The sequence below is a fragment of the Orcinus orca genome, chromosome 8 (assembly GCF_937001465.1).
Source record: "Orcinus orca chromosome 8, mOrcOrc1.1, whole genome shotgun sequence".
Lineage (NCBI taxonomy): Eukaryota > Metazoa > Chordata > Mammalia > Artiodactyla > Delphinidae > Orcinus > Orcinus orca.
The window spans coordinates 49,223,989-49,237,272 of record NC_064566.1 but is presented as its reverse complement, the minus strand read 5'-3'; the positions used below and the strand labels follow the sequence as shown (position 1 = coordinate 49,237,272).

The 13,284-nt window shown below is 41.9% G+C and overlaps 1 protein-coding gene and 1 pseudogene across 1 annotated transcript; both read left to right on the top strand.

The window, feature by feature from the left end:
- The first annotated feature begins 8,382 nt into the window (after window positions 1–8,382).
- Window positions 8,383–9,339, top strand: LOC117196559 (RNA polymerase II subunit A C-terminal domain phosphatase SSU72-like). Its single transcript, XM_033405558.2, has 2 exons — window positions 8,383–9,097; window positions 9,201–9,339. The coding sequence occupies exon 1, from the start codon at window positions 8,483–8,485 to the stop codon at window positions 9,065–9,067; it is 585 nt and encodes a 194-aa protein (XP_033261449.1). The 5' UTR covers window positions 8,383–8,482; the 3' UTR covers window positions 9,068–9,097; window positions 9,201–9,339.
- Window positions 9,340–10,963: 1,624 nt separating this feature from the next.
- LOC101285031 (RNA polymerase II subunit A C-terminal domain phosphatase SSU72-like) lies at window positions 10,964–11,918 on the top strand (annotated as a pseudogene).
- Window positions 11,919–13,284: the final 1,366 nt, after the last annotated feature.

Below are 13,284 nucleotides of genomic sequence, written 5' to 3'. Positions count from 1 at the left end.
TAATAATTAGCGATGTTGAGCATCTTTTCATGTGCTTTTGGCCATCTGTATGTCTTCTTTGGAGAAATGTCTATTTAGATCTTCTGCCCACTTTTTTTTTTTTTTTGCGGTACGTAGGCCTCTCACTGTTGTGGCCTCTCCCGTTGCGGAGCACAGGCTCCGGACGCGCAGGCTCAGCGGCCATGGCTCACGGGCCCAGCCGCTCCACGGCACGTGGGATCCTCCTGGACTGGGGCACAAACCCGCGTCCCCTGCATCAGCAGGCAGACTCTCAACCACTGCACCACCAGGGAAGGCCCTCTGCCCACTGTCTGATTGGGTTGTTTTCTTTTCTTGATATTGAGCTGCATGAGCTGTTTGTATATTTTGGAGATTAATCCCTTGTGGGGCGCATCGTTTGCAAATATATTCTCCCATTCTGTGGGTTGTCTTTTCGTTTTGTTTATGGTTTCCTTTGCTGTGCAGAAGCTTTTAAGCTTAATTAGGTCCCAATTGTTTATTTTTGTTTTCATTTTCATTATTCTAGGAGGTGGATCCAAAAACATATTGCTGCAATTCATGTCAAAGAGTGTTCTGCTTATGTTTTTCCCTGGGATAAATCCCACTTGATCATGGTATATAATCATTTTAATATATTGTTGGATTTGATTTACTAGTATTTTGTTGAGGATTTTTGCATCTATGTTCATCAGTGATATTGGCCTGTAATTTTCTTTTTTTTTTTTGTGGTATCTTTGTCTGGTTTTGGTATCAGGGTGATGGTGGACTCATAGAATGAGTTTGGAAGTGTTCCTTCCTCTGAAATTTTTTGGAATAGTTTCAGAAGGACAGGTGTTAACTCTTCTTTAAGTGTTTGATAGAATTTGCCTGTGACGCCATCTGGTCCTTGACTTTTGTTTGTTGGGAGTTTTTAAACTGCAGACTCAAATTCAGTACTTGTAATTGGTCTGTTCATATTTTCTGTTTCTTCCTGGTTCAGTCTTGGGAGATTGTACCTTTCTAAGAATTTGTCCATTTCTTCTAGGTTGTCCATTTTGTTGGCGTATAGTTGCTTATAGTAGTCTCTTAGGCTTCTTTGTATTTCTGTGGTGTCGGTTGTAACTTCTCCTTTTTCGTTTCTAATTTTATTGATTTGGGCCCTCTCCCTTTTTCTCTTGATGGGTCTGGCTAAAGGCTTCTCAGTTTTGTTTATCTTCTCAAAGAACCAGCTTTTAGTTTCATCGATCTTTTCTATTGTTTACTTTTAATCTCTTTCATTTATTTCTTCTCCTGAACTTTATGATTTCTTTCCTTCTAATAACTTTGGGTTTTGTTTGTTCTTCTTTCTCTAGTTGCTTTAGGTGCATTGTTAGGTTGTTTGTTTGAGTTCTTTCCAAAGCCATTTTTAATAGAAATAGAAAAAAATAATCCTGAAGTTCATATGAAACCTGAAAAGACCCTGAATAGCCAAAGCAATTTTGAATGAAAAGAACACAGTTGGAGACATAGCACTTCCTGATTTCAAAATATATTACAAAGCTACAGTATGGAACTGGCAGGTACTGTCAACTCATCTTTAACAAGTGTGCCAAGAACACACAATGGGGAAAGGATAGTCTCTCTTCAATAAATAGTTTTGGAAAAACTGGATATCAACATCCAAAAAAATAAAATTGGACCCTTATCTTGAGTTGACTATTGATTTTAAAAAGTCAGACAATTGCACTGCAAAGCTTTCTGTAAGAAACTCAAAGAATTCACATGAACAAATGTAGCTTTAAAAAGTTTCAGTTCACTGATGTCCTAAAGTACATGAAACATAAATTGTTGCCTGGGTTCTTGAAGTAATTTGGAAATAAACAAACTGTGTTCAGCCACAGAAATACAACTGAGTGTCCACTGATTTCACATAAAAATGTGTCTGGAGAATATGGACTTTCTTGTAGAGGTAATTACAAGAAGACATAAGAACTTTGAGGGCAAGGTATTTTTTTCCAGAATAGACTTTAAAAAATTGGAAATAAAGTAGTAATAATAAAAAAGACATTTAAAACATTCAAAAAATACTGACTATAGGAAAAACCATCTTTTAAAAAATTGAAGTATGGTTGATTTACAATATTGTGTTAGTTTTTAGGTGTACAGCAAAGTGATGCAATTATATATATATCTATATGTATATATATATATTATATATATTTCCAGATTATTTTCCATTATGGGTTATTATAAGACATTGAATATAGTTCCCTGTGCTATACCATAAATCCTTGTTGCTTATCTATTTTATGTACAGTAGTTGTATCTGTTAATCTCATACTCCTAATTTATCCCCCCTCCCTTTCTCCTTTGGGGAGTGTAGCTTCAGGCAGGGGAAACCCAAGCCTCCTCATGCCCAAGGATGTTATTTTCTCAGTTAGATGGTCACTTATCATTCAGGTCTGAGGGACCATGAACGGTAACATACAGTGGCTACTGTTCCTCATTCTTCTACTCCAATACTGTCTTCCAGCCAGGTCTGGACTTATTTCTGAGGTTGAAATATGAACCATGGACTAGAACCCACTTGAGCGTCTCATGGACTTTCCCAGGGATAAGAGCAGCTGGAGCTCAGGAAGCTGGGGAGGAAGCAGAGAGAAAAAAATAATTCTGAATAGTCACTGTAAATTTAGATTTATTCTTTGTACAAAATGACAGTACTTAATATAGAAGACAAAACTGTAAATTTAATTTAGAAAAAAATTAATATATAGGTATGCTGGTGCATCCATTGGTACATCCATAGCTTGTTTCACAAATTTTTCATTTTGGGCCTCAAACAAGTAGGGAAATATTTTTATTGCATAAAAGCATTGATTGTCTTGTACTTATACTCACTGCAGTATTCCAACTATATACTGGGTGACATCTTAACACGAGAGCTTCTCCTTCAACTCTCTGGCTGTCCTTCAACTTAGGCGGTTGAACAAGAAATTATTGTTGAGCTTGAAAACTTGGATGGTGCCTTTCAAAGCTTTCAAGCAGATTTTTCAGACCTCCAAAGGAAGAGATATATTATCTATTCCTGTATATTCTCTCAAGGAGTAAAAATTGGCTGCAAAACAACCTGACATTGAAGTGGATGAAACTACAGCAATTTTCGTAGTCACCATCTTTCTGAAACACATTTGTATTTATATCCAAGAAATGAGAGAAAACAGATACATCTAGTCCATACATCTGAAAGTCAACTTTATCAAATAGGATTTTCTGTACTTAGATTCCCTTAGTAGCCGGATAACACAGGTACACAAATATTAGGTCTCTGGTCACCTAAGCTGAGTAAATTGGAGAGAGAATGCACAAAGGAGGTGATTGTGATCTGAGCAGTGGCTGTGTGTTCCTGCTGTAAACAAGCAGGACACTATGGGCCTTCTGGGGACTGACCCACCCTCCCCCCACCTGTCCTTTGCCTATCTCTTGTTTGTAGAAAAACTTTATCCTCCTAGGCCTTCTCTGAGTTCCAAAGAATAAATTTAATCAGAGAAGTGAGAAAATTCAGAAACAAAAGCAAAGAGTTAATAAGATAAAATAATAGTTTTGTCATTAAACAAAGTCAAGGACCTTAAGTTCCTTCTCAAGGGCTGTAAGATGATATGCTGAGCCATATCCTTTGAGTGATTTTGCAGATGCTACAACCCCCACAAGGTGGAAGAAGTTAACTGCATGCTAATCACAAGCATGTAGACCCCAGACCAGTTGGAACTAGAAGGTTGATGATGCTGACTCCCCATTACCTCACCACCAACCAATCAGAAGAAAGTCTATGAGGTGATCACTCACTGTGCAACCCTCTACTGCACACTGTCTTTAAAAACCTTTCACTAGAAGCCATGGGGAGTTTGGGTCTTTTGAGTATTTGCCACCTGGACTCCTTGTTTGGCACCTGCAATAAACACTGCACTTTCCTTTCCCCAAACCCGGTGTCAGTAGATTGGCTTTACTGAGCTTGGGCAAGCGGACCAAAGTTTGGTTCGGTAAGACTACCCTCTCCTTCATCTGCTGTTTGAGGCACATCTTTTTGTCTTTTGTCAATTGCAAAGCTCTCAGACCTTAGTCCTTGTCTTTGAAATATTTATAGAAGTAGTTCTCCCTGCCCTCCTTAGAGAAGCCCAAGATTTCTAGACAGTGAGAATTCTTCCAAAGGCCAAAGCTTTGTCAGGTCATTGAGTCAAATGGTGATGTGATGGGAGGTTTTGGGAAGTAGAGTGCTCTGCAGTAAACTGCTCAGCAGGTGAGGTATTATTCGCTGCTCCACTCAGTCTTAATGGATCATATGTGTGCTCCTCACAGGGTTATCTCGGTTCCTTGAACTAATCCAGGAAGAACAGGAGTCTCTCAGGCTGGGCCAGGATCTCTGAATAGGGTCACAGAAGTCTGTTTAATACAGGCATCACATCTGAGATACAGATGAGTCCTCATAGCTCACATTTATAGTTCAGTTCATAACATTAATTAAGGTTGGACCAACACTCAGTAGAAATTTTCCGTGCATCTTCTTGCTGAGCCTGTGATGGCAATAGGCAACTACTTATGGTCCTGGAGATCCTGGATGGGGACTTCTCCTTTGGTGATGATTTAACTTTGAAGACACAATAGATATTTTCTAAAATGATCCAGATAAACATTTTATTAAAAAATATCTGTCTGATAATTCCAATATTTAATTCATTTGTAGTTCTGTGCCTGTTACATTTTCCTCAATGATTTTTGTTAATGATGATATTTCTTGAAATGCTTGGTAAAATTTGATTGGGTGTGATTGCATAATAGACATTGTATGTGAAAAACTGCAGAGGTTATAGCTACTGTTCTTTCTCCAAAAATGCAGATCTTGCAGTGATTTACCATTTCCTAAAGATATATAAGCAGATGTACACAACCTTAACAGGAAAGGTAAAGAATGCTAGAGCAGGAATGGAACCTTACACACCTTGGGAAGAAATGAGAGAATCAAACCCCACTCAGAAGATTCAAGACTGCAAGTATCCCTTTGATGTCAATTCCACCTGTGAGGAGAGCATCTTCAACAGAATTGTGGAAGATCTGTGTGCTAGAGAGCAGGAGACCTGTCAGACTGTGCACTTGATCAATGTGGACACGGATGACACCCTGGAGGACACCACCCTTGGAGCTTTGATCATCTGTGAGCTCTGCCAATGCCTCCAGCATGCTGATGACCTAGAAGACCATCTGGCCCAGCTGCTCCTGGCAGTGGAGGGGAAAACTAGAAGGAGCTTTCTTCACATGGTCTGCTTCTACTGAAGATCTTGGGCTTCTTCAGCCATCAGAACTTGTGCCTGGAACTTTGAACTAGTCTGTATTTTCTATGAGAGGTGTCTTTAATGCTCTTTCCATTAAAATATCTTTGTACGATTTTTTTCAGGTACACCTACCCAGGGAAGAAAATGGATGGGAAAAGCGTTTTGTGGAAATTGGAACATGGACTACCAGTAGTCATAAAATCCCTTCCTATGTGGGAGACGATGCTCAAGGTACTTACCTTGGAAGAGACAATCAGGGATCACATCACTCTGCAATGAAGTTACCATCCAGGAACTCCATTTTCCAGATGAGCAAATTATGGCTGATCCTCCCAGTCTCCTCCCTTCACCTCTGTCCAAATTATACAGCACTATTTTGTGAACTGGCCTTCAAGGATTGGCTTAGCTTAGTGCTTCTCAATGCCTTTGAAACGTGATCCTCCCCTTGGGTCATGATTATAATTTGGGCTCTGAGACCTTAATTCTCTCCTTTAAAAATTTTATTTTATTTGATCTTTTTACACTATTCTTTACTGTTTAATTGAAGTATAGTTGATATACAATATTACATTAGTAATATTGTATATCAATATACAAAAGGGGTACAGCAAGGTAATTCAAAATTTTATAGATTATACTCCATTTAAAGTTATTACAAGATAATGTCTGTATTTCCCTGTGCTGTACAATATATCCTTGTTGCTTATCTATTTTATACCTAGTAGTTTGTGCCTCTTTATATATATATATATTTATATTAATATATATATATTTAATTGAAGTATAGTTGATGTACGATGTTGTGTTAGTTTCAGTTGCTCAGCACAGTGATTCAGGTGTATATATGTGTATATATATGTACACATACATATATATATACACACATATATATACATATATATATTCTTCCTCACATTCTTTTCCCTTATAGGTTATTACAAAATTATGAGAATAGTTCCCTGTGCTATACAGTAGGTCTCTCTTTTTTTTTTTTTTTTTTGCGGTACGCGGGCCTCTCACTGCTGTGGCCTCTCCCGTTGCGGAGCACAGGCTCCGGACGCGCAGGCTCAGCGGCCATGGCTTACAGGCCCAGCTGCTCCGTGGCATGTGGGATCCTCCTGGACTGGGGCACGAACCCGTGTCCCCTGCATCAGCAGGCGGACTCTCAACCACTGCGCCACCAGGGAAGCCCTCTCTTCTATTCTTGAAACAGTGCTTTTTACAACTTCCCAGGGACTTCCAAGGTCCAGTCAAGTTACAGAAACCTCTGCCTCGAGGCAGGTGCTCTTAAGCCTTGGTGTAATACACAATCATATGAGTGTTTCTAAAAAAGACAGATCTATGGGCTCCACTCCCAGAGATACTGATTGGGTGATCTGGGGTCAAAATTTGCAAAATTTGCCTTAATACATTCCCAATTGATGTTGATGCTTCTTGTTTGGGGATTCCACTATGAGTGGTGGAGGCCACTGGAGTCTTTCGAGAATTATCATGAATTTAAGAAAATCAAAAGGAGGATGTGTGGTGTTCTTGTAACTCCTGAAACACTATTAGCAGGGATGTTTTCCAGAAGTCAATTTTTACACTGGTGAATCATTTTATGATTTTATGGACAAAACTGTGTGTGCCTTCCTCTGCTTTAACACAGTTACATTTGTAGAGTATCAATCGTATGAAAGAAATATGCAAAAACACTTTTAATTTTACATATAACTGAATTAAGTGTAAGCATGAAAATTTCAAACACATTTTCCACATGCGTGTTCACAGGTCACTGGAGCGGTCGGTGACAAGCTTGGGAATAGTCTAGGTATTTTGTCTAATATCAATAGTAGTCCCATACACAGGTGAACAAACAGGGCTAACTAGAGATTTCAAAACGCTCCCAGTGGGTAACCATACCCTTGCAAAGAATTAGATTTTCAGTTCATTTAATCACCTGATTGTTCTGATGACTAGATTGAGTTCTCTGGTCAGAGCCCACTATCCAAACCCAGCCAATCGAGAGTTAACCCAATCAATCAATCAATCAATCAAGAGTTCTCCAGGCACCAAGGGTGGGTGGTGATTTAATATAAGCCTGGTCTCTGTTCTTTGACAGTACACTAGTTGGAAGAGCTGGATGGAGGCAGTCTTCCCTGGCTTCAGAGTCCCCTCAATCTCCAGCCGTCTGGCTGGAGTCCCAAGTGGCAACCACCATGCCCTCCTTCTCGCTCTGGGTGGCTATGGTCTGTATGAGTAACATGAACAGGAGCGTGGAAGCCCACAGCATTCTCATGAAGAAAGGGTTCAGTGTCAAATCTTTTGGAGTCGGATCCCGTGTGAGGCTCCCAGGACCCACAGGCAACCTCTATGTCCTTTGCTCAGTCAACTGTGCAAACTAACAAAAGGAATGGAACTATAAATGACTATTTCAATATAGAATGGTCTGACAGAGCCATACTTGAAGACATGGGAGAGCTGGTGGAGGCCACTTCAGTCCCTGGAGAATCATCATGAATTCAAGAAAATCAATAGGAGGATGTGTAGTGTTCTTGTAACTCCTGAAACACTGTCAGCAGGGATGTTTTCAAGGAGTCGCTTTTTACACTGGTGAATCATTTTATTACTTTATGGGCAAAACTATAGGAATCGTCCTGAGATTTGACACAATTACACTTCTAGAATATCAGCTGATGAAAGGAATATGAAACAACCCTTGTAATTTTATGTAAAATTGACTTAAGTGTGAGCTTGGAAGTTTCAAACACGTTTTTCACAGGCATGTTCTCAGGTCACTGGAGGGGCTGGTGACAAGTTTTGGAGGACTCTAGGTAATTTGCCTAATATCAATCGTAGCCCCATCCACAGGTGCACCAACAGGGCTAAGTGGAGATTTCAAGACACACCCACGGGGTAAGCATACCCTTGTGGAGATTTAGATGTTCAGGTGATTTAACGACCGGATGGTTCTGATGACTGGATTGGGTTCTCTGGTCAGAGCCCACTATCCAAACCCAATCACTCAAGAGCTAAGCCAATCATCAATCAAGAATTCTCCTCCCACTGTGGGGAGGTGACTCCATATAAACCCGGTTTCCGTTGTTTGACACTAACACAGGTTGGGAGAGCTGGACCCAGCTGGTCATCCTTCTGGCTTCAGAGTTCCCTCGGCCCCTGAAGTCCACTCATCTGGCTGGGAGTCCCAAGGAGCTTCCATCATGCCCTCCTCTCTACTCAGGGTGGCTGTGGTCTGTATGAGTAACATGAACAGGAGCATGGAAGCCCACAGCGTCCTCATGAAGAAAGGGTTCAATGTCAAGTCTTTTGGAGTCGGATCCTGTGTGAGGCTCCCAGGACGTGCAGGTAACCTCCCCGTGGTTTATGATTTTTCCACCACGTATGAGCAAATGAGCAAGGACCTTCTCCGCAAAGATGGAGAACGCTATAGAAGCAATGGCGTCTTACACGTCTTGGGAAGAAATGAGAAAATCAAGCCTCACCCGGAAAGATTTCAAGAGTGCAGGGATCCCTTTGATGTCATCTTCACATGTCAGGAGAGCGTCTATGACAGGGTGGTGGCAGATCTGTGCACCCGAGAGCAGGAGACCTGTCAGCCTGTTCACGTGATCAACGTGGACATAGACGACACCCTGGAGGACGCCACTCTTGGATCTCTGATCATCTGTGAGCTCTGCCAAGGTCTCCAGCAGGTAGATGACATGGAAAGCAGTCTGGCTGAGCTTCTCCTGGCAGCAGAGGGGAAAACAGGAAGGAGCTTTCTGCACACGGTCTGCTTCTACTGAAGATCTTTGCTGATTTGAACTCCTTCCTCGGTAAGAACTTGTGCCTGGACTTTTGGGCTAGTTGGTATTTTCTGTGAGAAGTGTATTCAAAACTCTTTTTGCTAAAGGACATGTGTATGATTTTTTTTTTCAGAGACACCCCAGCCAGGGAAGGAAGTGGGGAAAAGCATTTTATGGGAAATGGAACACGGACTACCACTAGGCATAAAACCCTTCCAACACTGGGGACAGCATTCGAGGTACTTTCCTTGGAAGAGACAATTCAGTGCTCACATAGTTCCGTGAGGAAGTGAACATCCAGGAACTCCACTTCCAGATGAGCAAACCATGGCCGATCCCCCGAGTTTCCCCCCTTCACCTTCTTCACATTATGTGGCACCAGTTAGTGTACTAGTCTTCAAGGGTTGGCTTAAAGAAGTATTTCTCAATTCTTCTGAAACATGGTCCTCCCCTCTGGTCTTGATTATAGTTTGAGCCCAAGATCTTGCTCTTCGCCGTGTGTTAGAATGTTTTAGGTCTGGGTCACTGACGCTAATAAAAAAAATTTCATGCTATATGTAAGTTCTGAGTACATTTTCATTTATGCCTGGTTTTTCCTACCATGACTTTTCTCTTACGAACATCCTGCTTCCTTGTGCTCTTGAAGCCCTGCTTGGAATGAATTCCCAGGGACTTCCAAGGTCCAGCCAAGGCTCAGGACGCTCTGCTTTGAGACAGCTGCTCTCATGCTTTGGTGCACATCACAATAACCTGAAGGGCTTCGTACATCCCAGATCTCCAGGCTCGACTCCCAGAGTTTCTGATTTGGTGGTCTGTGGTCCAAATTTGCCTTTGTCTCACATTCCAGGTTGATGTTAAGGCCCTGGGTCTTGGATTCACGCTTTGAGAAGACCGAGTGCGTTTACTGAGGTAGGACTCTTTTCAATGTGACAATCACTATAATTGACAGAGGCACAGGGACATAAAATCTGTGGCTTTCTAAATGGATGTTCATTCTGTACCATTTTGAAGTGACAGGACTGTCTCTCCTTCCTGTTTGGTGTCCCGTTCATGACCTTTGCTCAGTCAACTGTGCAAACTAACAAAAGGAGTGGAACTATAAATGACTATTTCAGTATAGAATGGTCTGACAGAGCCGTACTTGAAGACATGGGAGAGCCGGTGGAGGCCACTTCAGTCCCTGGAGAATCATCATGAATTCAAGAAAATCAATAGGAGGATGTGTAGTGTTCTTGTAACTCCTGAAACACTGTCAGCAGGGATGTTTTCCAGGAGTCGCTTTTTACACTGGTGAATCATTTTATTACTTTATGGGCAAAACTATAGGAATCGTCCTGAGATTTGACACAATTACACTTCTAGAATATCAGCTGATGAAAGGAATATGAAACAACCCTTGTAATTTTATGTAAAATTGACTTAAGTGTGAGCTTGGAAGTTTCAAACACGTTTTTCACAGGCATGTTCTCAAGTCACTGGAGGGGCTGGTGACAAGTTTTGGAGGACTCTAGGTAATTTGCGTAATATCAATCGTAGCCCCATCCACAGGTGCACCAACAGGGCTAAGTGGAGATTTCAAGACACACCCACGGGGTAAGCATACCCTTGTGGAGATTTAGATGTTCAGGTGATTTAACGACCGGATGGTTCTGATGACTGGATTGGGTTCTCTGGTCAGAGCCCACTATCCAAACCCAATCACTCAAGAGCTAAGCCAATCATCAATCAAGAATTCTCCTCCCACTGTGGGGAGGTGACTCCATATAAACCCGGTTTCCGTTGTTTGACACTAACACAGGTTGGGAGAGCTGGACCCAGCCGGCCAACCTCCTGGCTTCAGAGTTCCCTCGGCCCCTGAAGTCCACTCGTCTGGCTGGGAGTCCCAAGGAGCCGCCATAATGCCCTCCTCTCCTGTCAGGGTGGCTGTGGTCTGTATGTGTAACATAAACAGGAGCATGGAAGCCCACAGCATCCTCAGGAAGAAAAGTTTCAGTGTCAGGTCTTTTGGAATGGGATCCCTCGTGAGGTTCCCAAGACTGGCGCCCAAGGAACCAGTGGCTTATGACTTTTCAACTTCATGTAATATGATGCACAAGGACCTTTCCTGTAAAGACCGAAAATACTACAAAGGGAATGGAGTCTTACACATCTTGAAAGGAAATGACAGAATCAAGCCTCACCCAGAAAGATTTCAAGAGTGCAGAGATCCCTTCGATGTCATCTTCACCTGTGCGGAGAGAGTCTAACAGGGTTGTGGCAGATATGTGTGCCAGAGATCAGGAGACCTGGCAGCCTGTGCACGTGATCAACGTGGACATAGAGGACACCCTGGAATTAGCCACCCTTGGATCTCTGATCATCTGTGAGCTCTGCCAAGGTCTCCAGCAGGCAGAAGACATGGAAGGCAGTCTGGCTGAGTTGCTCCAGGCAGAGAAGGAGAAAACAGGAGGGAACTTTCTTCACACAGTCTGCTTCTACTGAAGATCTTGGCTGATTTCAGCTCCTTTGCAGATAAGAACTTGTGCCTGGGCTTTTGGGCTAGTGGTATCTTCTGTGAGAAGTGTCCTCAAAGCCCTTTCCACTAAGGGCTGTCTCTATAATTTTTTTCAAGTACCCTTTTTTTCAACCCAGGGAAGGAAGTGGAGGAGAATATATTTCATGGGAAACGGAACATGGACCGCTAGTCGGCATCCAAAGCCTTCCAATTTGAGGGACAATGGTGTGGGTACTTGACTCAGAAGAAAGAATTCATGCCCTCTCTCGCTTTGTCACAGCCCACCCTTCCCCCTCCCCATATCCTCAAGTCCATTCTCTAGTAGGTCTGTGTCTTTATTCCTGTCTTACCCCTAGGTTCTTCATGACATTTATTTTTCTTAAATTCCATATATATGTGTTAGGATACGATATTCGTCTTTCTCTTTCTGACTTACTTCACTCTGTATGACAGACTCTAGGTCTACCCACCTCATTACAAATAGCTCAATTTCGTTTCTTTTTATGGCAGAGTAATATTCCATTGTATATATGTGCCACATCTTTTTTTTTTTTTTAACATCTTTATTGGGGTATAATTGCTTTACAATGGTGTGTTAGTTTCTGCTTTATAACAAAGTGAATCAGTTATACATATACATATGTTCCCCTATCTCTTCCCTCTTGCGTCTCCCTCCATCCCACCCTCCCTATCCCACCCCTCCAGGCGGTCACAAAGCACCGAGCCGATATCCCTGTGCCATGCGGCTGCTTCCCACTAGCTATCTACCTTACATTTGGGAGTGTATATATGTCCATGCCTCTCTCTCGCTTTGTCACAGTTTACACTTCCCCCTCCCCATATCCTCAAGTCTGTTCTCCAGTAGGTCTGTGTCTTTATTCCTGTCTTACCCCTAGGTCCTTCATGACATTTTTTTTCTTAAATTCCATATATATGTGTTAGCATACGGTATTTGTCTTTCTCTTTCTGACTTACCTCACTCTGTATGACAGACTCTAGGTCTATCCACCTCATTACAAATCACTCAATTTCGTTTCTTTTTATGGCTGAGTAATATTCCATTGTATATATGTGCCACATCTTCTTTTTTTTTTTTTTTTTTTTTTAACATCTTTATTGGGGTATAATTGCTTTACAATGGTGTGTTAGTTTCTGCTTTATAACAAAGTGAATCAGTCATACATAAACATATGTTCCCATATGTCTTCCCTGTTGCGTCTCCCTCCCTCCCACCCTCCCTATCCCACCCCTCCAGGCTGTCACAAAGCACCGAGCCAATATCCCTGTGCCATGTGGCTGCTTCCCACTAGCTATCTACCTTACTGCCTTTGTTAGTGTGTATATGCCCATGACTCTCTCTCACCCTGTCACAGCTCACCCTTCCCCCTCCCCATAACCTCAAGTCCGTTCTCTAAGAGGTCTGCGTCTTTATTCCTGCTTTACCCCTAGGTTCTTCATGACTTTTTTTTCTTAAATTCCATATATATGTGTTAGCATACGGTATTTGTCTTTTTCTTTCTGACTTACTTCACTCTGTATGACAGACTCTAGGTCTATCCACCTCATCACAAATAGCTCAATTTCGTTTCTTTTTATGGCTGAGTAATATTCCATTGTATATATGTGCCACATCTTCTTTATCCATTCATCCGATGACGGGCACTTAGGTTGTTTCCATCTCCGGGCTATTGTAAATAGAGCTGCAATGAACATTTTGGTACAT

Coding starts and splice junctions, on each gene's coding strand:
- LOC117196559 (XM_033405558.2), top strand. CDS start 8,483: ATGCCCTCCTCTCTACTCAGGGTGGCTGTGGTCTGTATGAGTAACATG.